At 42.8% G+C, this 26,131-nt stretch overlaps 2 protein-coding genes across 5 annotated transcripts in view; one reads left to right on the top strand and one right to left on the bottom strand.

Moving 5' to 3' along the window:
* Window positions 1-21,618, top strand: part of LOC101478573 (uncharacterized) — a 65,418-nt gene extending 43,800 nt beyond the window's left edge. For 3 of the 4 annotated variants that reach the window (XM_023152657.3, XM_023152656.3, XM_004548453.3), the window contains exons 11-15: window positions 9,767-9,837; window positions 11,043-11,153; window positions 11,257-11,354; window positions 16,200-16,269; window positions 19,613-21,618. In XM_023152657.3, coding sequence (XP_023008425.3) covers window positions 9,767-9,837; window positions 11,043-11,153; window positions 11,257-11,354; window positions 16,200-16,269; window positions 19,613-19,864 — 602 coding nt within the window. In that variant the 3' untranslated portion in view covers window positions 19,865-21,618. Of the gene's footprint in view, window positions 1-9,766; window positions 9,838-11,042; window positions 11,154-11,256; window positions 11,355-16,199; window positions 16,270-18,811 lie in introns of all 4 variants that reach the window. The other variant, XM_076875944.1, reaches the window with a different exon arrangement.
* A 2,132-nt stretch (window positions 21,619-23,750) lies between these two features.
* ascl1a (achaete-scute family bHLH transcription factor 1a) lies at window positions 23,751-26,129 on the bottom strand. Its single transcript, XM_024805574.2, has 2 exons — window positions 24,671-26,129; window positions 23,751-24,580 (listed from the first exon to the last, which is right to left on the bottom strand). The coding sequence occupies exon 1, from the start codon at window positions 25,251-25,253 to the stop codon at window positions 24,687-24,689; it is 567 nt and encodes a 188-aa protein (XP_024661342.1). The 5' UTR covers window positions 25,254-26,129; the 3' UTR covers window positions 23,751-24,580; window positions 24,671-24,686.
* Window positions 26,130-26,131: the final 2 nt, after the last annotated feature.

The following is a 26,131-nucleotide window of genomic DNA, read 5'->3' as shown; positions in this document are numbered from 1 at the left end:
TATCTGTATGTCTGTGAACTCCCTCTGGTTCATTCTTGTAACTGTGGCCCCTCATTAGTCTCTAAAAAGGACATAATTGTTGTTGTTTTGTTCGGCACCGAGCCCTTGCCAAAGGATTCCCAAAATCCACCCCCACCCCTACACCTGTAATGTTTTTGTCCATTCAGTCCCGTGACACTCCAGGTTGTCATCAGTCAGCAATCGCTGCCGTGCGCCTCGTGTCTGGAGTCATTCTGCAGAGATGAGTCAAAGCAGAGACAGTATGTACACAGGCACAAAGAGAAGATTTTATGTGATGAGCTGTTGGTTTCTTACACAACAGAAAAAAAAGTAAAACCTTTTTCACCTTTGATCTTCTGTGCCCCCTTTTTATAGAATAAGTGGCACCTAAATAGTGCTTCATATGCTTCATGTGCCCTTTTTTATGCTGGGACTCTACTAAAGAGAATCTTTTTTTTTTTCCTGAAATAAGCTATTATGGCTCCTGATTCCCCGAAAGCTTTGGAAAGGACCTCCTGCTTTTGAAAAGTACTGTGTGTACTTTCTGGGCATGCCATGCCTGGGTAAATGACCTTATTGTTATGGACACGAGCAGGTAAAGAAAAACTCATCTAAGCTCTGTGACCACAGCATGCAGAAAGAGGATGCCACACCCCAGATTCATATTATTTTTACTTGAAAGCAAACATAAACTAAGCTACAAGAGGCGCAAAAGAAACAAAATGACGTAATGCAAATAAGCCAAAAAAAAATTCCTCCCTAAACCAGTTAAAAACTAAAAATTAATTAAAACTATGAGAACAGGAAACACAAAGGATATATACTCAGAAGTCTATCAAAACATACAAGCTTAGCATGTAGCAGCTGTCTGATCTAAGAGACAGGCTTCGTTTCCAACCTCCCTTAAATAAGAACAGGATAACCTTTCCCATTACTTACTCCATCATGTCACACCTGAGAATGAGAGGGAGGAGGTGAGGAAGGGGGTCAAAAAGAGGGACTCCTGACTGAGAAGAACCTCCTTTTCACTGCTTGTATTTATGATGTCATTCTTTTGGGCATTAAACACCGCTTGTATGAACGTAGATGGACCAGTAACTCTCTTCTCACTAATGATAAGGACCCTAAGAGACCTTTTAAAGGCCTCCACTTCAGGGTTCATGTCAATTCCAATTCACCGTGGGTACTGAAAGCCTTGAACTCCAGTTCCAAAAACTGTTTCAAATGAACAAATATAAAACAACATATGTAGAAATGGATTGAAATTAATGAGAAATATTTACTTTCTCAAAAATAAAAAACTATTTACACTCAGAATTACCTTGCAACACAAAACAACAAGACAGGAAGGTTATAGCTGATATTCAGATGAAAACTGAGGTTTTCAGCTGTGATTTGAACTGTGTCAAAGAGTCTAGCTGACAAAGTTGTAGTGCTAATGAGTTTCTGGACTTCTAAAAGCCACTTTGGGCTCCATTCACCTCTATCTCCAATGGACAACCCAAGCGGATGTCAAGTAGTTGTGGTTTCCTTTGTGTTGCTAAAGCGTGCCTGTTAGCCAGCGGCTGGCTGTGGTGGAAGGGACCCTGTGGGTCTCTGATGAATGCCATTGTTGATATGGAACACCTGCCAGCCTTGAAACCAGCCTCACTTTGACCCCACCCAGTAACACCACCACCACCAGCCCACATTACTGCTTTCTACCTGTGGGTTGATGTCTAATTGTTGGCTCCAAACAGTGAATTAAAGAGAAAGTGAACAAGAAAGACCAGTTGCTTAAAGAGCAGGTAACAAGAGGTCATAGAAATAGTTACGTGTTTGCAGGGGGATGTCCATAGTGTGCGTTCAGGTACAGTGCTTTTATGTAAGCCCTGTTTGTTCAGCCTTTGGTGTGGCATACCTCTATGTATTTACCATCAGTCCAGAATGACTAGGCAAACAAACAGCTTGTCTATTGATGAGCAGGAGCGTGGAATATGCCCGCTGTATTCATAAGAGAGAAAAAAAAGAAGGGAGAGAGCAAAGTAAATCTGTCAAAGCGTCTATTATATGGTGTCCAAACAGAGAGTGCCCTCGACAATGGCCTTATTAATGGCACAATGTCAAGGAGCGGCAGGGCAATAATAGCAAATGATTTGTCTTTGTAAGGTTATCTCTGGAGATCAGGTATTGCAGCAAAGCAGATGATTTGGACTCTTGGGAGCATATCAGGAGGATCTGCGGCAGGAGCTGATTGGTCGTAGGCGTGTGTGCATGTGGAAAGCGTAAGTTGTGGTTTGTGGTGAGGCCGATGGCGTGCAGCCAGAATCAGGAGTGTGGCCGCTACGTGCGTCTTTGTTTGTTTTCCTACCAGAGCTTTAACCCCCCCCCCCCCCCCCCCCCCCTTCAACACACACACAAACACAGTCTTTTTGGAGAAAGTGAGGGGTGGAGTCATGAGTCCATGTAGAAACAACAGAGGCTTAAGGATAATGCTGCTGTGCCGTCACCTGTTTTAGCACGGTAGTACCTAACTCTGCTACACTGTGTTTTGAACACTGGTGACCTTTAAAAAAAACTGTTGCATTTAAAGTTCTTGCATTTCCCATGTTTGCAACAATTATGATTATAATGTAGTCTTTCACCACAGTCACTGATATGACAAAATTACACCTCACTTCTTGTTTTCTGTTTTCTAAGCTCCTTATTTACCTGCTAGTATAGAAAACAAGTCGGCATTCTGAAGGTGTTTTTAAGCTCCATAAATGTTTTCCATGTATCCAGTGATACAATTGCCTGCCTGTAACTTAGTTTCTTGTTGTAATTTAGTCTTTCTGGACTGTGAGTGAATGGTGGGCTACAGTTCCTCTTAAACAATATATTCTATTAGGCCATTTCTAAATGTGATGTAGGCTTTGAACTGACATAAGGAGACACAGAACCACCTCAAAAAGACTCTGAACCACCAAAAATGTACCTGCGATGTTCCCCTTTACTCCCGATGTGATCTCCTGTGCTGTTCCCTCGTGTCTACACCTGCAGTTTGTATTTTGTGGATTTAATATCAACTAATAAATGTAATTAATTTAATGCGTAATGTGACATGCATTGAATTTGTGAGTACAAAGATAACAGGTTAGCTGTTTATTCTTTAATATTAATCCTTTGCAGGCTGAGTTAAATATGCATGAGTTGTCTGTTGTAACTCTGAACTCAGGTAGGTTTCATGAAAAATGTACAGGTACAGGGGGAACGTTATTGCTGTTGCACAACTTACTCATACATTTGACTCTATGTGTTCAGTATAGACTGCACCTCCTGCTGGTGTATCATGTGGAGGCTGACATCGCCACCTCATCTATATTCTATATATTCAATATTATTGTGTAATGACACGCTCAAAGCTCCTCTCACCTGCTTAACACATAGGGTCTCATCACTTTTACAGAATCATCTCATTTTTAAGGACCCATTTCTCATAGATTTTATCCTGTCAAAACATGTTTATCTGCTTCTGTATGAACGCACTTTGTTCTAAATCTGCGCTCTTAATCACATATTTTAGTCCCGTATATGTGGGGCATGTTTCACCCTGACATCTTCCTGCTGTTAAAAACGAGGTCACCTCCTCTCTGCTGCTGAATGTGACCTTTGTTGAAGGAATTATGGATCACAGCATACAGTGTGATGATGAGCAGAAACAAAAGTCTGGGATTAAGCGGGAAAGAGAGCAACAAACAAGTGGACACGTTACAAACACAATGAACCCCTCTGTGTGCCCGTGTGTTATACATCACAGCCTTACATTGTTTTACAGAGGTGTTTTTGTGTAGGTATGCACAAATTGAATGTGGGCTGTATTTTAAACTTAAGGCATTAAAACAGTCAGAACTGGGTGTGATGATCTGTTTTCACATATTTCACTTTTACTCCCAGAAAAGCACATTTTTATGCTTAACCCTAAAACTTACCGGAATTTTTTTTGTAAATACAGCACACACTTTAACCAAGTGTAGTTTTCCTGCTGAAACTATGATATATCCTGTTACATGCTCAGAGTTGAGGGGGGGATATTTCAACCCTCCCCCATGCACTTTGAGGGCTTGTCATTCTTTCATTTATTTCATTAAATATACTCAAATTACCATAGAAAAACTATGTTTTTAATCCAGGGGTCACGTGGTAACGTTTTGCAGATTTGTCTGATTTTACATTTGTGTCTCTAGTATGCTGTTCAGTTACAAGTTCAGTTTTGCTGTTTCTATTCAACAAGTGAAAGCTAAGGGGAAAAAGGTAACTAGCTTAGAATTTGTGGGGAAACGAATTAAACCCATTATCGAGCACAAATTCCACCAAAGCGTTAATTTAAAATACTTTGGTGGTTAAATTATAAAGGACTGGTAACCTTAAGAGCAGAAGTTATTAATAGCAGATATTGAGACTCAGGAAGGGCAAAACACAGCTAAATCAAATGAATATAGGAGCTGCTGAAAGTAGCTTTATTAATGGTTTATTAACAGTGTTAATATGCAGAGTAATTGGTAACTAAAATCTTTAACATCTTAGGACCTGGCGTTCACATGTGTGGACATCACATTTTGGGTTGTCTAGACCAAAATACTAAATTTTGCTCTACAAGGGCCTGATATCCACTAAAGAGGACATTATACTGCCACTTTTCTATCAAAATTTAAAGAGAATGTCCTTATGTGTGGCTCTTATTTTTATCAGAAACAAAAATCAGGTAAAAAAAAAAAAAAAAATCATGTCATTCTTTGTTTTTACATTCATCAGGTCCCAATTGGCCCAAATAGCAAAAAGAAATTAAAAATACATGCCATGAAAGAGTTTGGGTCTTAGGAGGTTAACATTCATGGCCCTGCTGCTGCCAGCCTGCAGTAGGATTTATCAGAAACCTGCCAAATATAAAGAGCTAAGGGAACTAGAGAAGCAGTTTATCTGCATACAAACACGTATTTATTTTTTTGTTGTTGTTGTTGATTCAGGTGCTTTGTGCCTATTTAAAACAAACCTCCGGTGGTTTTAACGTTTTGAAGAGGAGGTCAGATAATTAACTTTTATTGGCTTAGCTCAAAGCTTTTGATAACAAACATGATTAAAAAGATGTCGTAAACTCTTCTTTCACTCCACCTGGATTCACTTTCTTGGTCGCAGCAAAGAGGCAGGGCTTTAAATCCACCATGAAACAGATGCTGCTGGGCATGACTTGGTCATGGTGACTTTATTTATTACATGTTTGTTTCCTTCATTACAGTCCATCTACTTCTAGTTGCACGTGCGAGTGAAACGTTTCACTACCGAGTGCGGCACACGCATTGTCCACTTCCTGCTTTGTTTTCCACAGCACTAAGACAACCTCTGTATTTACTACAGACTGCAAGAAACAAGCGAATAATTAATGAGGGTTGCATCAGCCGTTATTCAGAGCTGTGATTACTAGAAACAGCATCAATATTTGCCATAGAGGGAAATATAAATCATACACAGACTGATAACGGTCAGTGGAGCAGTCAGAAGTATTTTTCATCTGTCAGCTGCAGACGTTGGAAACAATGTCCGAGGGTGTGTATTAAATGAGCTGTGACCTGCGGCTCTGTGCCGGTGCAAGAGCACTGACTCCACGAGAGAAAAGAAACAAAACAGAAAAACAAACGCCGGTAAAAGAGTGAACCTCCCTGCTCATCATCATCATCATGGCCCCATTCTTCCTCTTTCAATTGCAACTGAATCGCCTCGGTCTCATTACAGATTATGGCCTCAACAGAGTGACTCTCCCCTTTCTCTCGCCTTTCTCCACACAGTCCCTCTCTTGATTAACATTTTCTGCTAGGCTTCACACCAAAGGCACAACCTGTGCGCTTTAAAGGCAGGGTGAAAAAAAAGCCATCGAGCGCTGGAGTAGAATCAGATAAGGCTATCAGGCAGGAGGCTTTACTGCCTCGGCTTTGTCCCGCTCCTCCACCCGGCCTCGCTTCCTCCCTCAATCTCTCACTCCACTGCACCTTTTGTCCAGCCTGATTCCCTGACAGTACGCTCTTCTCAGCCGGGGACCCCCCAACCTCCTCCAGCACCACTGCACTGTGAGCCTGAGCGCTGCAAACAGCAGCTGAAAGAGAAGGCGAGGCTGATGTTGAAGGTGAAGCCCCAGCAAACGGCTTTAACTCTCAGAACAAGCCTCATTCAGCGTGTTTCACAGAAACAAGTGGAAAATAAAGTGCAGTTTTCATCCGGAAGCAGTACTTAGAGGACAGTTTGGCCCCAGATTTCATTCATGTGAACCATTGGCTCTGGTGAAAGCTGAGAAAAGTTCCTACCTGACACCATCAGAATCAAGTGATTTATTCATTTATTTAGCTTTTATATTGTAACATTAATATATGTTTATGAGGCAAAACGTATATATAATATACTGTTGTTAATAACAACAGGTCTTGATCTAAGACCAAAATCTTGCTTTGTTACATAAAACTTCAGATGCATTAACATCATGGGATATAGCAGAGTTTCAGTAGCAAAACTTCATCAATTTAATGTCTCAGATTTAGAGTATCGGTTAACATGCTTGAATATTTGTGCACAAATCTGCCATATTGTTTTAAGTTTAAGTTTTAAGAATGCAAGCATGTTTGTAGCTTAACGCGTATCATTAGACCAGGCAATGTTTCCCATCTTCTGAGAGCGTGTGAATTGTAGCCTGTAGAGGAATAGCACCTGGCGTGGTCTTCTGCTGCTGGAGCCCGTCTGCTTCAGGGTTGTGCTTTCAGAGATGCTCTTCTGCATAGATGTAGCGAGTTTTGTTTTACGTACTTTAGCCTTTATGTCAACTCAAAGCAGTCTGGCCACTCTCGTGTGACCTCTGACATTTTCACCCTGAAAACTGTCCATGCATACACTGAATATAATATATATTGTCCCGTCCCGTTGAGTGTAATTTCCTTTGCTAAAAAGAGGGGGGGGGGGAAGTATTCAGTGGAGTTTTTTTTTAATGTAGATTGTGGCTTCCTGTATTAGCTGTGTTGTCATATATTTCTGGGGTGAAGTCTCAAAATATAAAGTCTAATGGAGTGCAAAAATTAAAAAAAAGAAAAAAGATCCTGCCTGAGTAAATGATCGGAAAAATTATTTTAAAAATGCACCTTATATACGCCTGGATGGTTTTTATTATTAGCGGTATCAGTGTGTGTGTGCGTGTGTGTGTGTAACCTCATATTGTCATTGTGGACTCACAGACGTCAGCACAGGTCAGCTGCTCACTCTCCTCCAGATGGTCAGTGAACCTCAGCCTCCTCAGAAAAAAGAGGAGGAGGATCCATTCACTGTGTCACACAAGGTGCCAGTTCACTTCAGCAGATTGACCGGTGCACTGATGCAGCCACCGAGGAGGATGAGGAAAGCCTTTAAATCCCCGCCCGGGCCCGCTGCAGGCCGAGCTGCGGCTGCACGCATGTGTCCCTCCAGATCCTCGTCCCGCACCCTCGTCTCATCGCAGATATTTGCAAACAGATGCGAAGAAGGCAGGCCGCCTTGCTTTTTTTGATTAATCAAGCTTTAACAAGTCAAGTTGACTGGATGCGAATGTAACATTTAGCATGTGAAAAGAGGAGGCCTGGTTTTGATTAGGCCTAAGCTGATAAATGGCAGATTCAAACAGGCCCCCCTGCCATTGGAGAGAAACCCCAGAGGTCCAGAGGTTTAAGTCCAGACTGATATCAACTCTGTTGCTTCTCTTTCTTCTTCACACCAATGAATAGATCCATTATTCAGTAGACTCATTCGCATCTCCTAAATTGAAGTGGCAGCAGCTTAAAAGCCCCGTTTTCTAACCCCCCTTCTCGCTTTTTATACGGAGTCGCTCTCCCTAACAAATTTGCCTGCTGAAATATTCATGGGTGCGATTTGTCTCAGTTTGTGCCCCTCGTGTAATCATCGCTTTTACATTTGGGATTTTTGCACTGAATCAGGGAAATAAGCTCATGTTTTTCTCCTAATAGAGTATGTTTAAAAGGAGTTTACATGAAAGCGGCATAAAAACATCATTTAAAACAATATAGAATTGAATTTAGCAGATACTGTTTCTGTACTTTGCTTTTTTGCATGCAAAAGTACTGTATTGTAATCTGCTGGCATGCTTATCTCCCTTCTGTTTTCCTTTGGGTAGCTTTACATTGTTATAATAATGATTCTCACTCACAAGCTACAACTTTCTCTTTTTTCAAAATCAACTCCTAAAAAGAATTTTTTTTGTACATCTTGTAAATAAACTCCAGCTTGATATACTTGGTATCTTGGGAAACTTGTAAATCGACAGTTTAATTAATGCCCCATAAAAAAATACATGTTTTTTTTAAAAACTCTTCTAGAAGGCCAAAAGTGATGCCTAGAAGATTAGCCTGGTTTTAAAATAAAAAGAAGACCGTTCATATGCCAGAAGTTGTTTTGACCAGCCACCAATTCCATATGGTGATCAAACAGCTGGGACATTTACCCCAAATGTGCCAAAAAAAATGCACAGCAAGTTATCAGAAAAGACTTTGTTGCCACAACAATGCAGTCCGATGGTCTATAACTCAAAAAACCTGAAGGTAACATTTTGTCTGGCTTCATTAAATATACTAAAGTCAATATATAAAAACAGCTGAGCCTCTGAAAAGCTGAAAAGCTCCGTGTAGTTCCACTGTAAAGTTTGCATGGAAACCTGCCTCCCAGTAGACCCACATGTGGACAAACTGCCGTCAGTACAGGGAAGCATATCGTTATTGGGTTGACACTAGAGCGAGGGTCGAAACTTTGTTTCTATCTAAGTTCAGTATGTAGGCCAGAGAATTTTGTTAAAGCGATTCATTTTTTAAAATGAAGAAATAGAACTGAAGTTGTAAACAACACAAGTTGACATCACCAGAGTTAAATGTTATGCCTTTGATCTTCGAACACATCTGGAAACAGTGTTTTGTTTTTTTTTGTTTTTTTAAGTCCTTAAAATAGAAGAAATTTAAAAATAGAAAGCAGAAAAGTTTGCTATCACAGAAACCTCAGAAAAGTGGTCAGTCTAGGCCAGTGGTTCTTAACCTTGTTGGGGGTACTGAAGCCCACCAGTTTCATATGCGCATTCACTGAACCCCTCTTTAGTGAAAAATAAAATGTGATTTTTTTCAAATTCAAGACATAGATATGTTTTTTACTGGTGTACAAAATGAGCCGTGCATGTCACGGCGGAGGTTCTGCCGAACCCCTGAGACCGACTCACCGAACCCCTAGGGTTAGTGTTTTTCCTAAGTAGAAATGATTTAATACAAATGCTAATATTTCCCTCTAATATACTCAAACTCAGGAAAAACCTTTTCCCTATTCAACCACAGCAGTGCCGTTCATTTCGAGGCCTTGACCGCTGCATCTATTCATCTCACTTTCTGTCTTCATATAAAGACCCAGCAGCCAAGTGCCACTCTGACCCCCTTCCTCCCCTCCTTCGCTCCCTCCTCCCCGATCTTGGTCAACTGGACGTCCTGTGAACCTCTCGCCCCGTATTGTCCCCCCTCCCTGACCCCGGTGCGACCAGAGGAGAGAAATATTGCCCTAATCCACTCTGCACACACACACATGCACACACCGTGAGAAGCCTGACGTTGTTACTCGAGCTGCATGTTTCTTTTGACTATCACACATAAAGATGATGAATTCACCGTCTGAAATTTAGTATGTCTAAGAGTACAGTTAACATGGCTTCCCCTAGCTCTCAACTTTTGCCTTTGTTTTCTTCTCTTTCCAGTCGACTTTTTGGCAAAGTACTGCATTTTCAGTCAGGAGAAGCTGGCCGAGTACAAAAGGGCTTTTGAAGCAGTAAGTGAAAAGGGATTTAAACCCTTTATATTCCCCTTTTTCTTTTAGGATATTCTGTTTCACTCACTGTAATTTGCTGCTCTCCCTCCCAGAAATACAGATTTTTTTTCTCCTAACAGTAGCAATGGCTTGCAAAATTTAGGAAAACTGTAAAAATGTTTATCTCAGAATTTAAGAATTTAAGAAAAATCACTTTTTTCCAGTTCACAATCACAGTCAACAAAGAAAACCAATGAGTATTAAAAGAAGGTTGAAACAGATTTCAGCCTTAAGAAAAGATTCTGCTAGTTAATTAATGTGATAATTCACACCTTGGTTGGATTCCTACAATATTTCCAAGGGTCGAAACGAAAAGTCAAAAGAAAAGACTTTAAATCTCAAGTTTTGAGTTTTTGTTTTGCTTTTTTGTAAAATATTTATCGTTTTTTCCACTTTAACCACTATGCTCTGCAACTGGTTGCCGAGTGGTTGCTGGATTTTGCTGGTTGTTACTAGGTGAAAGCACCAAAAGCCTTCTATGCTAGTGATTGCTTTGGTGGTTAGCATGGAAGACGGCGACTTGTCTGCAAACAGTTGACAACTACTCGCCAAGCAGTAGTGAAATGTGAAAAAGTATGAGGCAACCTGGAGTCTTTTTCCCTTCAAACTAAAAGTTCTACCTTACCGCCACAACCAACATGTTTTAAAAAGCACAGTTTTTAGTTTGAAGGCAAAATGTTTCTGTTTCCAGTTTGCGTTTTGAAGTTTCACTACTGAAAAGACGACAAGTTGGCATCATTCATGCAAACTAGAGGCAATCTGCTACCAACAAATCTGGTGGTGTAACCTCGAGCAACCACTCTCCAACTAGTTGGGGAATACACGTTTTCCTCTAGTCCTGCGTGATTCAGGTTTTATATTCACCTTTATTCTTTAGTATATTCTCTTTCTTTCACTGTAATTTGCTGAACTTCCTTTTAGTAATAATGTAATTTTTCCCACTGATGGTAGTAAGGTTGACAATAAGTTGGCTTTTAATTAATCAGTTAATCCAATCATCCTCAAACTGGATGGATTTATTTCCAAACATAATAAAGAAAGTAAAGGTCAAGCTACAGATTTTAATCATCTATCACAACTTTCTGTTGTTTCTTTATATAGTACCCAGCATTTTTCCCTGTTTAATCCTTTAAGTTAAAGATGGTAATGGCAGTCTTCTTTTGCAGGAGGACAGTGACGGTGATGGCTACATCTCCTGTCTGCAGGTCCTCCTCGCTCTTAAAAACATCATCCCTCCTGAGCTGCTTTCCGAAGAGGAAGAGATCTACGTCTACAGGGTGGGTCTTCGCTTTGCCTGCACACGCTCACATCACACATTCACGACGCTTTAACAGTTGCATGGGTTTGCTTTTTGGATTTCTTTTCTTTCTTATTTTTCAGATCCTGGAGATGGTGGACTTCAGAGTGACAGATGGGCTCGTGGACCTGAGGCTGTTTGCTGTAATTGCAAGCCTGGCACAGAAAATTGCATCCATGGAGTAAGTGACCAACTAACACACCCCTCAGAGAAGCCGGAGGAGGAGTCGCTGACCTCCCATAAATAAGAATAAGACTGTGTATGCAAGTTTGTTCCAGTGATTTTGCCATCGTGTGTGGGACTCTCTTTGATCCACTTTGCCTTTTTAGAAATGTTTTATACGACTTTAGAGGTCAAGGTTTCGAGTCTGGATGTGATAACTGTGCACTTTGCCCTTAAGGGCTGAAACCAATGTTGAATAGTCACCAGAATTTGACTTAATTCAAACTTATCTTACCATGAAAAAGTTAGATATCATATATATCCATTAATTTGGAAGAAAACAGCTAGAAAAATGATGCAAAAGCTGTAAAAGAGTTAAAAACTTTATTTAAAGAGCTGTGTTGTATTACTTTAAAAAAGTAATGCATTGCCTCCTTAAAGAGAGTAAAAGTTATATAATTACCAAATAAACAGTATAAAACTAACATTACAGCCACACCGTGACACAAATCCCTGTGCTAATGAAGGCACACGCTACTCTTTCTTTTAGTCTTTAGGTTTTATTACAAAGATGACCAATGAGTGCATCACAGGAAACACTGACTGCACTGTGGCCGTGAAGCAAGTCTGCTCAACTGGTTTTAGCTTTCGAAACTCAAGCTTTGGCTCTTTTCTTGTAAGAGGGGTCTTCATACACTCACTCTGGGGTCGTTGCCTACATGGACCGTCGACTACTGTGTCACAAACGACCGTTCTGTGTGTTACTCTCACGTGTGCTGTTGTTGGTGCTTGAAGGTGTCCACTTCAGACACTTTCTGGGCTTCTCATGCTGCTTTTTGGATCTCTGATGTTTTTTCGTGCTTCTCCCGTTCCTAAAGAGCTCCACTGTGGAGCTGGTCTGCAATTAATACATGAAAAAAATTCAACAATTTATTAATTTATTTATTTAAAACAACCCTGAAACAAAACAAAACAAAAAAATTCTCCTCATATCAAACGCTCTACAATCCAGGGGCTGCTCGCTGTGTGTCTGTGTTTTTAGCCAAAAAGATATCAGGTGTTTTCACTCCTTTCTCACTTTTCACGGCGTAAACGGGAGAAAAAAGAATTAGCAGGCGAACAGATCGTGAAAATAACCGAACCCTGAACCCTGCTCGGGCGGCGCTCGGCCTCCGCGTCCTTGTGTCTCTGCATTGTGCCCCATATGTCGCAGATTCCCACACACAGCGATCTCTCGCTGCCCCGGGCTCTATAGCTTCCTACACACAGGAGAGTGTGGAGCCAAGCCAGCACCAGAGGTCCCCGAAGGTCAAGGCCTGCACCCAAAACCTTCACCCCAGAGTGAGAGCTCCCTCTCAGCGAGTACGGGGCCAGGGTCATGGGTCCTCTGATTTACGGCCAGCCCCTTTGTGTGGTGCATTAGAGGAGGCCTGTAGACTGGCTGCCTCGCTGGCACAGAAAGCCCAGGGTGTCTGCGCTCTATAGAGGCAATTATAGTAATGATAATGAATGTCCATATTAAACCTCTTTTCACAGAACTCCTTTCTGCGATTTAAATGATAAGAAGAGAGGAGATCAGCGCTCCTATCGCCACCTCCTAAACAAGGAGAAAACAATAGCATCCTTCTGCCGTCTCATCCCAACTGAACTCAGCTGATCCTCTTACCTGTTTCACTTAATCCTGTTGTCTGTAATCCTAGCTTCGAAATGAGCTGCAACAGTAGTTACACAATCAGCCTTTCTGATCATGAAGGGCTTAGAGGAGGCGGCTCCCTCATGTTCATAGATGTTTCTTGCAGTTTAACGGCACAGTAATTACACCCTCCTCCCCCGTTTGCTCTCCTCTTTTCTTTTCATCTTTAACTGTCCTCCCCTCTCGTGTCTCTCATCTCTCCGGCTCTCTTTTTGCCTCCCTCTCACCCTCTCTGTGCTCTCCTGTTTTGGCCCTTGACTCAGGCCATCTGTCCCTGTGTGGCATTGTGCTTCCTCACAAGTCCACCTCACACAGCGCCACATTCCCTCAGGCAGCATCACGTGGTCTGACGGGAAGCACATTACCATGCAGAATTCCCGAACGGCATCGAGCGGAGCCGGCTCATCCTCGTGCTTTCGCTGGAAGCTCACGCTGACGATCTCCCCACTACGTAAACTGTCTGATAGAGTTTCCCATCACCCGTCAGCCTGCTCAGAATATCCCAAAACAACCCTCAACTCTGTCAAGTCGAACTAGGTCAGGATATGTTTGCATCCCTTCACCTCCTGCTTCGCCAGCTCCCCAGCGAGGGGACCGCCAAAATTTGGGGAGTATTACGCAAGCGAGAAGTCTGCTGTGCTGGCCACAGCGGGGTGCCGGAGGAGGTCCGACAAAAGAAAATGGGTTAGGCTGCTATTATCCTCCCTGCAGTCCATCATCGGTCCCCTCGCCCCTCATTTACGCGAGCCATTATCACGCCAGTGTCCTTAGCGCACCAGCATTTGGACTCTTTTACTGCAAACCAAGTGCAATTAATAATCATTAGCTGCCCTGTCTCTCTTCATCCCCATCAAGCCCCTGCCTGCACCGTGGTTGGAGGACAAGGGCCAATCATGGAGCTGGGAGCACTCAGGCGTGCACTGCACTCGATGGCCTGGTGCTCAGCCATTCTTTGGTCTAACAGGCCATTGAGCGCTCGGCGAGGAGGGGCTCATTAACACTGGGCGCTCGTTAGAGAAGGGACGGCCGTCGCTGTGCCACACGCTGGACAGGAGAGGCCTGTGCCCACATAATCGGACCAGTCTCCCTCTAATTATCCGAGCAGACCTAGATTGTGCCGGTCTGCGACTTGTCACATTGCTGCAGAGTGTGCGTCCGGTCGCTGACACCCCTCCCCAAACCTCCACATGGACTCAAAACCAGAGCAGTTTTATCCGTTACTGTGGCGGGGTGTCCCCGTTTGCCCACGCATTGTTTGGCTACTGTGAACAACCACAATGGACTCAGAACATTTTACCATCACGTCTGCTGTAAACACGACGTCGCACAGGACAAACCCGCCAAAAAATGCCGCCAAAGTTTTTCCTATTTTTGGAGCGATTACATGACCACAATTATTTGTATTCACAACAATCCCGTTTGTCCTTAAAGGCCAGCTGCTCTCTTCTTTTACACTTCATGATTTAGTCAATAAAAGAATTAGTGCAGCGTGCTATGGAGGCTCATGGAGCCACTTTGTGTCTGTATTATGAAATCAGAACAGGTTTGCAATCAAATAGCAAAACTATACAAACTGGAAATGTGTAAATAAACTTAACCCTAATCTGGTTTCCTCTGCAAAAAGTTGATCATATTTCTTCTTTTTTTTTTCAGTTATTGCAAAAAATAAGCTCTGTTGGAAAAACATATTTCAGACACTATTTGGTTTGGTTAGATGTAGGAATCTTCCAAATTTTAAAATAATATGTTGTTTTTATCTGTTTCAAAACATTAGGGAGTTTTTTTATGTGTCTCTTTTTAACTCTGTAAAGCCTGAACCATGAAATAACTGTCATCCATCCATCCATTCTCTAAACCTTATCAGAATCGGGGGGGGTTTGGAGTCCATCCCAGCTACCACAGGGCGAGAGGTGGGGTACACTCTGGACAGGTCGCCAGTCTGACGCTGGGCTGAAATAATGCCAAAATAAACCTCATGTATCAGATATTATACACTCGATGTTAAACAGTTAAACATGTGTCTCTGAAAACCATGAAACCTTTACATGTGAGTTTGGGCTGCAGAAATACAAATGACTTGACAAACAAATAAATAAATGCATTTAAACAATAAATTTAAAAAATGAAAATAAGGTTATAAATAGCTCTAAAAAAAAAAAGCAGATGTTCTATGAACTAAATGATGTGCATCCACACGTTGTATAAGTGTGTGTCATACAGTTTGGTAGCTTGTATTGTGTATGGGATTATTTAGGGTCTTTTTTATGTTTTTAATCTTTAGGCCAGTAAACTACTTGTGTTTTTTCCCCTCTTATTTAAAAAGAATAATAAACAATTCTATACACACAAACAGCGCACGTTAGGCATTGAACATTACAAACATTTCTGGGATTGTTACTTTTGAGCTCATGGGTGTAAATCTTGTTTTAATGATCTGCAGTGTTGTAACCGGTGCTGGGTGTAACACATTCCAAACTAACATGTTACTGTAATCACATTACATTTGTCAGTAGTAATGTAGCTAAATTGTACTAACTTCATTAATTACATTACAGTTAATTGTGTTGTTACTCGTGTTACATTTACTCAACACTGAGTGTTCGCCAGCTCCTGTTCTCTGGAACCGGCTAGAATCACTGTGGCTCTTTGGGCTCGTTTCCAGCTTTGCATTGGATCTTGTGTGTCCTCATTAGGATAGGGATTTATGTCAGTATGTGGGACTGTAGCCTCAGGTTTATGTTGTTAGCTGGTAATTGTGTAGCAATGTATTTCAGGTCATGTTATAGAATAATGCCAAAGTAATGCAACAATTACTTTTTCCGGTGAGTAATTAAGTAACGTACTGCACTACTTTTAAGACAAGTAACATTTAAGAAATCACATTTTAATTGTGAATTTATCTGACTGGCAGTAAAGCTTTATTTCAAAGCAGCTCTCAGATCCGTTGTGATTTCACTTTATAGCTTTATAAAGATATAAACGTAGCTCCTCTCTTTCGGGAGTTTCCCAAAGCCTGAAAAATACCCTGATTACATCATCGGGGTAATCTCACTTTGGACTTGGAAACATGAGTTTAAAAGTGAAGATATTCTGGATGTGACTTCTCTACAGGTAGAATTAAACCTTGAAAAGTTTTCAGCTCATGTTCTTATTTTTGCTTTTTCCTTTCAGCGAGTTTATGCGATCGCTAATCAGCAGCATGGACTTCCGATCCTTGGAAGTGAGACTCTTCAAAGCTAAGGTGCAGTGAAAGCTTCCTTTGCCTCATGTTTACACTCTGGAGTTTGTTTTCATGATGTGCCCTCAATGCAACATCAGATTAACTCACACATTAGTCACATTTATTCCACACAAGCCGTCTCCGCCTCTTTTCATGGCCTCGCTGGTATAATTATAATGAAATAAATGCTGGCAAACACTTTGAAGAGTAATTCCAAGGCATCCTTTAAACAGCAAGCTTTTTTTATGAGAGGCACTCACCCCTCATGCATAGAAATGAGGGAAGCAAGTCAGGGAGAGAAAGAGAGGGGTGCCTTTCCCTTTTCATAGATTAGCACAGCCTTAATCTCATTAAAGTGCCCAGCAGTGAACATGCCGTCCACTCCGCCCAGCCCTGTAATCAGCCTGAGACACACGGCTCATCTTAGATGGACCAGGATGGATCTACCAGCTGGCCCAGTACTCAGTCACAGAAGGAAGTACTGAGCAATAGAAAGGCAGGAGGAACATGAAAGCCTGCAGCCATGGGTTTGGAAACTGAGCCCCTGGCCAGGTAGGGGAGGCTTCGTAATTACAGAGCTGTTAGGGATAGGGTTGTTAACTGGAGAAGTTGGGGGGGGGGCAGCAGCAATGGGTGTTTGCCAGAGGGATTATAACCCTCCCACCCCTACTCCGCCTCCGCGTCTGACAATTAGTACCTTGACTGCATTAACTGTGCAAACAGGTGCACTCAAAAAAGACTAGAAACAGCCTGTGGTAATCTGAGGCTTCCCTAAAGAGCACACACACAATAACAACACACAAGTGTACTCTGTAAAACAGCAGAAATTTACTTGGGCATTCTGCGAAGCTCTGCCAGAACCCAAATAGCCAGCGAGAGAAGAGCCACTGAGCCAGACTGGCTGTAGTTAAACCTTTACTCAAAAAGCCATCTCTAGACCCAGCAGTCTTAGCTAATTATAGGCCAATCTCCAACCTTCCTTTCATATCAAAAATCCTTGAAAGAGTAGTTGTCAAACAGCTAACAGATCATCTGCAGAGGAATGGTTTATTTGAAGAGTTTCAGTCAGGTTTCAGAGTTCATCACAGCACAGAAACAGCTTTAGTGAAGGTTAGAAATGATCTTCTTATGGCCTCGGACAGTGGACTCATCTCTGTGCTTGTCCTGCTAGACCTTAGTGCAGCATTCGATACTGTCGACCATAATATCCTATTAGAACGATTAGAACATGCTGTAGGTATTACAGGTACTACGCTGCAGTGGTTTGTATCATATCTATCTAATAGACTCCAATTTGTGCATGTAAATGGAGAGTCCTCTTCACACACTGAGGTTAATTATGGAGTTCCACAGGGTTCAGTGCTAGGACCAATTCTGTTTACATTATACATGCTTCCCTTAGGCAGCATCATTAGAAGACATAGCATACATTTTCACTGCTATGCAGATGACACCCAGCTCTATCTGTCCATGAAGCCAGATAACACACACCAATTAGTTAAACTGCAGGAATGTCTTAAAGACATAAAGACCTGGATGGCCGCTAACTTTCTGCTTCTTAATTCAGATAAAACTGAGGTTATTGTACTCGGCCCTGAAAAGCCTAGAAATATGGTATCTAACCAGATTCTTACTCTGGATGGCATTGCCTTGGCCTCCAGTAACGCTGTGAGGAACCTTGGAGTCATTTTTGACCAGGACATGTCCTTCAACGCACATATTAAACAAATATGTAAGACTGCTTTCTTCCATTTGCGCAACATCTCTAAAGTTAGAAATATCCTGTCTCAGAGTGATGCTGAGAAACTAGTTCATGCATTTATTACTTCCAGGCTGGACTATTGTAATTCATTATTATCAGGATGTCCAAAAAACTCACTGAAAAGCCTTCAGCTAATCCAAAATGCTGCAGCCAGAGTCCTGACAGGGACTAGAAAGAGAGAGCATATTTCTCCTGTTTTGGCTTCCCTTCATTGGCTTCCTGTTAAATCCAGAATTGAATTCAAAATCCTGCTCCTCACATACAAGGTCTTAAATAATCAGGCCCCATCTTATCTCAATGACCTTGTAGTACCATATCACCCTATTAGAGTACTTCGCTCTTGTTCTGCAGGCCTACTTGTTGTTCCTAGAGTATTTAAAAGTAGAATGGGAGGGAGAGCCTTCAGTTTTCAGGCCCCTCTTCTGTGGAACCAGCTTCCAGTTTGGAAGCAGGCCTACTTGTTGTTCCTAGAGTATTTAAAAGTAGAATGGGAGGGAGAGCCTTCAGTTTTCAGGCCCCTCTTCTGTGGAACCAGCTTCCAGTTTGGATTCGGGAGACAGACACTATCTCTACTTTTAAGATTAAGCTTAAAACTTTCCTTTTTGCTAAAGCATATAGTTAGGGCTGGACCAGGTGACCCTGAATCCTCCCTTAGTTATGCTGCAATAGACGTAGGCTGCCGGGGGATTCCCATGATGCATTGAGTTTTTCCTTTCCAGTCACCTTTCTCACTCACTATGTATTAACAGACCTCTCTGCATTGAATCATATCTGTTATTAACCTCTGTCTCTCTTCCACAGCATGTCTTTTATCCTGTCTTCCTTCTCTCACCCCAAACGGTCGCAGCAGATGGCCGCCCCTCCCTGAGCCTGGTTCTGCCGGAGGTTTCTTCCTGTTAAAAGGGAGTTTTTCCTTCCCACTGTCGCCAAAGTGCTTGCTTATAGGGGGTCATATGATTGTTGGGTTTTTCTCTGTACCTATGAAGCGCCTTGAGGTGACTTTTGTTGTGATTTGGCGCTATCTATCCATCCATCCATCCATTCGCTTCCGCTTATCCTTTTCAGGGTCGCGGGGGGCGCTGGAGCCTATCCCAGCTGTCATAGGGCGAAAGGCGGGGTACACCCTGGACAGGTCGCCAGTCTGTCGCAGGGCTAACACACAGGGACAGACAACCATTCACACTCACATTCACTCGCACATTCACACCTAGTGACAATTTGGATTAATCAATTAACCTATCCCCACAAGCTGCATGTCTTTGGACGGTGGGAGGAAGCCGGAGTACCCGGAGAGAACCCACGCAAACACGGGGAGAACATGCAAACTCCACACAGAAAGACCCTGGCCTGATGGTGGAATTGAACTCAGGACCTTCTTGCTGTGCGGCAACAGTGCTAACCACCGTGCCACCGTGCCACCGTGCTGCCCATATAAATAAAATTAAATTGAATTGAATTGAATTGAATTGAATTGAATTGAATTGAATTGAATTGAATTGAATTGAATTGAATTGAATTGAAGTGGTTCAAAGAGCAAGACCAGAGCCAGTTTTCCATGTTTGAGGTCATGTCAAAAACTATGATTGTTATTAACTCCTGCAGCAACTTTTCCTGTTCCTCCTGGAGGACCAGCAGGGCGATGCGGGTGCTCAGAAGGGCTTCATCAGCGCAGAGCAGCTGCTGCTGGAGCTGAAGGCCGGGGGCATCCACCTGGATCAGGAGGTGGCCGTCAGACTGGAGCTGCAGCACATTCCTCCTCTGGACCTGCTGGACTTCTTGGCCTACCTGCCCCTCTTCATGCTCATTCACAAGTCGGTGATTTCCAACCCTTTTGATGACTCCAGCAACCTTTGACCTCAGCACTCTGTGGATGATATCTCAGCTGAGCCACGTCTGCTTGTATGAAAAGACGACATGTGACAAACAGAAAAATGATTTTAAAAAGGACATTTGTAGTGGAGATACAAAGTATTTCTTTTAAATTATGCAACTTTGTTACATTTCACTTCTAGCTTTAACCTTTAAATTTGCTGGTAACAACCAGCAAGACTGAGTTTAGAGTGGAAGAAACCATTATACCTTGCTATCTCCGCTGCACCTGAAACTTATTTCTTTCATTTTAAATTGCTCTAAATTAGACATTCAGCATTAGTTTGGGTTTCATAAAATGTATATATATAAATAAGCACTAATATTTATGCAATTAGATATTTAGATCTTAAAGACGAACTCGCTGAAAGAATGCTTTCACATTCTAATGATAAAAACTATGAATACAGGATTTTTAATAATTTAACAGACTATCAGAGACAAGTGTTTGTTGTTGGACATTAAAAAAATAACAGAAGCCTTGGTGATAAAAGCCGCCAGAACAGAAATTACACTGGATGTTTATGACACACTGATAAAAGATAAGTCGATCATTAGACTGACGATCCCTTAGGGACTTCTGTGGGGTGATGTTCAAACAATCTCTCTCCTCGACAGCTGTGTAAACACATATTTCCATATGAATACTTTGAATATAAACAAGAGTCAAGATTTTGGAAGCCAAAATGTTTTTGACCTTTTATAGTTCAATTAATGAATAAACCATGGAAATACAGTTGTGAAACCATCAGTTATCTTCTGTCAAGGAGTCAGATTTTTATTGTCTCCTTTATTTTTTTCTGCATTAATAATGTAAACGCTCTGCAGCATGTGTGTGTGTGTGTGTTTATATCCACGTTACATTTTACACTTTGTTTGCACTGCGCTCCCTTTAGCAGTCATTTCAATTCCCTGAAAATAGAAATGAATTTACTCTGCACTTCCCACTCCATCTCTCATCTGTACGAGTAGCTGAATTTTATTGGCATCGCACAGTCTCAGGTGGTCACATTGCTGCTGGTCTCTTCCTGTGCGCATGTCCTTTACGTCACACGTGTGCTGAGTATGTTCTGTTTCCAGCCTCTGTCGTTTCTCTGAGGCATGTGGATCACGTCACAGAGCAGTAAAGTGCTGTCTGTGGTCCTGAAATCTTCTGTGGCTGCTGTAGTTTCAGAGTCTGACGCTCTGATTCATGTAACAAGTGTTCATTGTTGTGGAGTTTATTAAAAAAAAAAAAGACACAAAAACATTTGAGAAAAATGCAGCAGCGCAGCAGAGCTATTGGCTACCGTCCAGTTCAGTCCAACTTAATCAACACTGATGAATGATGTTCGCTAAGATACTCAACTGATGTGGTTTGAGCCTTTGTTTTGCCTAAGCTTTGCCAATTAGATATGGCCGCGCTCTCCTGCCGCTTGTGCACGCTTGACAGACTGCCGCTGAGGGAAACATAATGAGCTGTGACAGGCAGCAAACCTTTGTAAGCTCTATGTCACCAGAGAAAACAGTCAAAACTGCTTTTATTGTGACTCTTTAGATGCATGTTTTGAACTCCATCTAGTTTGAAAATGTGGCTGCAGGTGAGCTTAGGGTCTTCTTACCAGAGACTACAGGAGGAAAGTAGCTTTGTATTATGTACTGTCCATTGTTCCTGCTAAATAAATACAGCTAAATGATAAAAAAGTAAACATTAACTTTCAGCATCCTCCCCTTCCCTCCAATAAACACTTTCCTGTGGACTTCCTGGGCTCAGTCACTTGTTTTGTCTTACTTAAAACAACTTGATTTTCATTTTGTAATTTTGGTCCTCCTCAGATTCCAGAAGGTTGTTAGTATAGTTCATCATGTGACTGGGTCATTAGTCAGTGAGCTCAGATCCATATAGATTGGTTTTAAAACACTCAACAAGTCCATAAGCCTAAATGCATCTTTTATATAGACTCTATAAGGTTAAATGCATCTTTTATTTACAGTCTATAATAATAAACATGTATTTTGTGTACACTCTCTGGGCTTGCCCTACTTGCCATAAGTTGTCGTTTTATATTTTTAAAACAATCCAAAACATTGATTTTATCTTTAGAGAAACAAAGTTCCTCACTCCATAGGTTCCTTGAGTCATAAAGTACCACTGTGTGGCTTTCCCCCCACTGCTGAGCCCCATGACAAAGTCTGCGGACCTCTCACTGTTGGTTGTGTGTTGGAGGTCTTTTTTATTTATTTGTTTTATGTTTTATTTTAATCCAGTCATCATAATTGTTTACTTGTTAAACTGTGATGGTGCTTGGCTGGAGGCTGCCGTGCCTCTTACTTCACTTTTTTAGACACTGAATTAAAGTTAAATTTGAAAACTTAAAAAAAAAAAATCACATCTCATTTTTATTGAAGTTCAAGATGCCTTTCAAAATAAAAGGTCTTGAAGTAAATTGAAAGAGGTGAGGAAATTAGAGATGTATTTGCACATACAAGAGTGGGATCAAACCTTTCTCGTGTGCTATTCTGATGGAAAAGTTTTATTCGGGTTTAAAGTTATTCCAAGCTGGCAGAAAATTTTACTCACATCAGAAAATATATACAGAATTTAGAGGTATCATCTGTTTGATCTGAAGTGTTGCAGGTCCTCGCCCGGCAGTGTTTGAGGTGGGGAAACCTGTTTGTTTCTGTGCTTCTAATAAATAGATTAAGTGAATAGATATTATAATTGTTTATTAATTATTGTACAAACAATGAAGTGTCTGCAAGTTAATGCTAAACTCAGACAGTTTTCTAATAACTTGTGTTTTTGAATGAGCCAGGAGGACCCTCTGCCTCTCTCTCAGGCCCTCTGGTGGTCCACGAACTCTCCTTTGTGCGCTCATATTTACAATAAACACGAGTTTTTCCAAAGAATTTCACTAAAACGTGTCTTATTTATGTATTTAACGCCATTTCTGCATAAACACCCACATTAACACCAACATGTTGAACCCCACACTCTGACGGATGTTTTTCCCCTCCCAGGTGGTGGTTGTGTGTTCAGCGGCATGCTGCTGTCAGGAGGCACACGCCATCAGCCAATTCAGCTCCGTGTCTCCACTCGACCACCATTCAGACCCCATTCACTCATTAAACCAGACACGCGTCCGGCTGCAGCCTCCGCCCTACCTGTCAAACTCAGTTGTGCAGAAACCTCAGAGCTCTAGTTCACAATCTCACGTCATGCCCTCCATCTGCAAATTTTAAAGCCTCCTGTTTACTTGAATTATATTTCTCGGTGTGAGTTAAATTGGGGGAAATAGTGTCATTGTAATCCTACAACTTGGGCGATCCACCTTCCAGCCGCTTCGTGCGCACAGACGCTAAGGAAGACTAGCTTGAAAAGCTCACTCGAGGGTTCATTAACTGCAGAGGTGTGTTCATTTTAAGGTCATGTTGTTAAGAGAAATATCACAGCAGTATTTTTATTTTTCACGACATCAATGTGGTGGAGGAGGTGTATGTGTGTTTTTAAAATGGAGACAAAGTGGAGTTTTACGCATGTTTTGCGAGTGTGAAAAAATGCGTCTGTTGGGTTGAAGGTGCTGGCTGGTATTACCAAGGAGAAAGAGATAGCGGTGTGAGAGTTCTCTAGTAAAAGACCTGCGGCTACAGAATTAGTTGAGCCACTCTGCGCTCAGCTTCAAACAAGAAAAGAGAAAATGCATCGTGCGTAAAACGTGCGTTCTTCCCCTTTTATCTCCACGTATTCCATCTACTCATGTTGGTTTTAATGGCCACACAAGGAAAACTGTACCCAGTCGTCGTCGTCCGTCCCCCCCCCCCCCCCCCCCCCCCCCCCGACACACACACACCACCACACACACACACTTTAAAATTAAGACATGAACAGTAATTCAGTAGCATCTCGTTTTATTTTTAGACTAGAGTGTAGAAAATATGGTTATAAGACTTCTTATCTTCCGCTTATGTGGAGAGGATATAGAGCTGGCAGTATAAAGAGACAATGCGTGGCTATTGCACTCTGTTTGGACAATAGCTGCATAAGTTTTTGATCATTGTGACATGACATAATGCAATAACGTGGTTCTGCTATTAAATAAGACACATCGGTGCTATAGGATAAAACATCGGAGTATCAAACTCCCTCTGGAACCTCGTGAACACAACAGCCAGAGAATAATAGACTACACGTCTACATAGGCAGGAGGTATAGAAGCGACTTCGCAAATATATAGACAAAATATATACAAAAGGATGTGTACAAAACATCTATAAATCTCTTACATACAAAAATATCTTAATATATCTTAAAAAAAAGAGCGTTTGATATAGAATTTTATAGAATAAATCCGTGACTTGGAAGCATTTTTCTGAAGTCAGCGTCTGAGAGAGAGTTGGTGCTACTGTGATGGGGTTGGCATAGAAGAGTTTTTAATGTGCTGAGAGCGTGAATCGCTTTAGGGTCATTTTCTTTTGTTTTTGTTTTGTTTTTGTTTGTTTGTTTTTTATCAAGGGGACACACAGAAAGTTTGGATTCCCACGCTGCATGTGGGAGACCCGTCTTCCTTTAATCCTTTGGCGCTGATCTCCGGCCTGATGTTCAGTTAAGGCTCCGGGACCCTGCTGAGACTGTCAGGTGGACCGGGGAGGACCATCTTGTTCTTCTCCTCCTCGGGACCATCCCAAGCCCAGGAGAGCAATAAAGTGAGCTGATCCATATTTCTGCGAGGAGGAGGAGAAACGGGAAGTTAGGTTTGTCGGGAGTTAAATGACGATGGTGCCTGGAACGAGCGCGGTGACGTGTGCGCTTACCTCGCACGGATGCTCTTCAGAACCAGTTTGTGAAGTCCAGCAGCTCCTGCTCCTCCGGACTTAGGGGGTCATAGGAGCCCTCGTCGGATGAGTAGGAGGACACGGGGGAGCCTGCCATGGAGTTCATGTCTGCGGAGTATCCCTGCGACATGCCGGGCGACAGCACGCCCGCCTGGAACGCCGCGCTCACGGCGTCGTGCTCGTCCAGCAGCTGCTGCAGCGCGCGGATGTACTCCACGGCGGAGCGCAGTGTCTCCACTTTGCTCATCTTCTTGTTGGCGGCGCCGTTTGGCACGTGCTCCCGCAGCGTGGCGAAGCCGTTGTTGACCAGCTTCACGCGGTTGCGCTCGCGCTCGTTCCTGCGCGCCACCGCGTGCGGCTGCTGCTGTGGCAGGCTGTAGCCGAAACCCGCGAAGTTCAACCGCCGCTTGCAGCGCAGCAGCTCCGGGGAGGAGGAGCGCGGACGCTTCGGTTGCTTGCTCGCGGACTTCCCGCTGCCGCTCGCGCTCAGCTGGACGCTCTGCGCGGAGAAGAAGCACGCGGGCGGCATCAGCTGCTGCTGCTGACTCGCGTTAATTTCCATTTTGGTCGTGAGGTCCCTACCCGCGTGTGGGGAAAAAAACAGAAGTTTTAAAGAATCGCAGAGATTCCGGGAGCGCGTCCCGCTCGTGCCGTTCACGTGCTGTGGCCGCTGGTCGCGCACTTGCTCCAATGTGGAGGGGGGGGGGGGTGCTACTATTGGTTAGGAGGGCAGTCGCAGCTCCGCTGATGCTGCCTCGCGCTCCTCAAAGCTGCTCTGAGCTCTCGGAGAAAGACGCCACTGCTTTTCAACACGGGTGGCTGAGGGGCTGGCCACGCCCTCCGGTCGCGTGGATACACCTTGGGCTCCTGCCCCGGTACCGGTGCGCCGCGCGCCTGACGCGTGCCACTTGAAGCACTAAACAAACAGTGAGAGGAGAGGGGTTTTTTACGAGAAGGTGAAACAGACTCATAGAAGTCCACACCGAACTCAGTCTGATGCATTTCCAGGTGGACAGTCACGCGTTTTGTTTTGGGTTTGTTTTTTGTTTTTGTTTTTTACAGGTCAGCTAAAATACAGAGGAGCGAGAGAAAACACAAACTGTGCATAAAATCTATTCACAAAGTGAAGTGTGCGACGTTCTCTCTGCCCGATCCTGATTCTGGTCCCTGTCTGTGCCATTTCTTTACACACAGCCGCTCGTTTGCGGGACTTTGTAAAATTTTCCACTTTGCGCGCCTCATCGGCCGCACAAGCGGAACGAGGAGGCGCAAATCCTCGGTCTGTGCGCGTAACTGGACTCTCTATGCGGGACTGAGAGGTGCATAACAAGAAAACACGCACAAACTCCAACACGCTCTCTCGCGTCTTTGCGCATGCACGCACAACTTTGCGCACTAAACAGAATTAGGATTGTTTTGGGGTTCAGTTTTTGCGGGTGA

This window comes from Maylandia zebra, linkage group LG17 (assembly GCF_041146795.1).
Source record: "Maylandia zebra isolate NMK-2024a linkage group LG17, Mzebra_GT3a, whole genome shotgun sequence".
Taxonomy (NCBI): Eukaryota; Metazoa; Chordata; class Actinopteri; order Cichliformes; family Cichlidae; genus Maylandia; species Maylandia zebra.
This window is presented reverse-complemented; position numbering and strand designations above follow the sequence as displayed.

What these genes read in the sequence shown, in the direction of transcription:
- ascl1a (XM_024805574.2), bottom strand. Translation starts at nt 25,253, where the DNA reads ATGGAAATTAACGCGAGTCAGCAGCAGCAGCTGATGCCGCCCGCGTGC.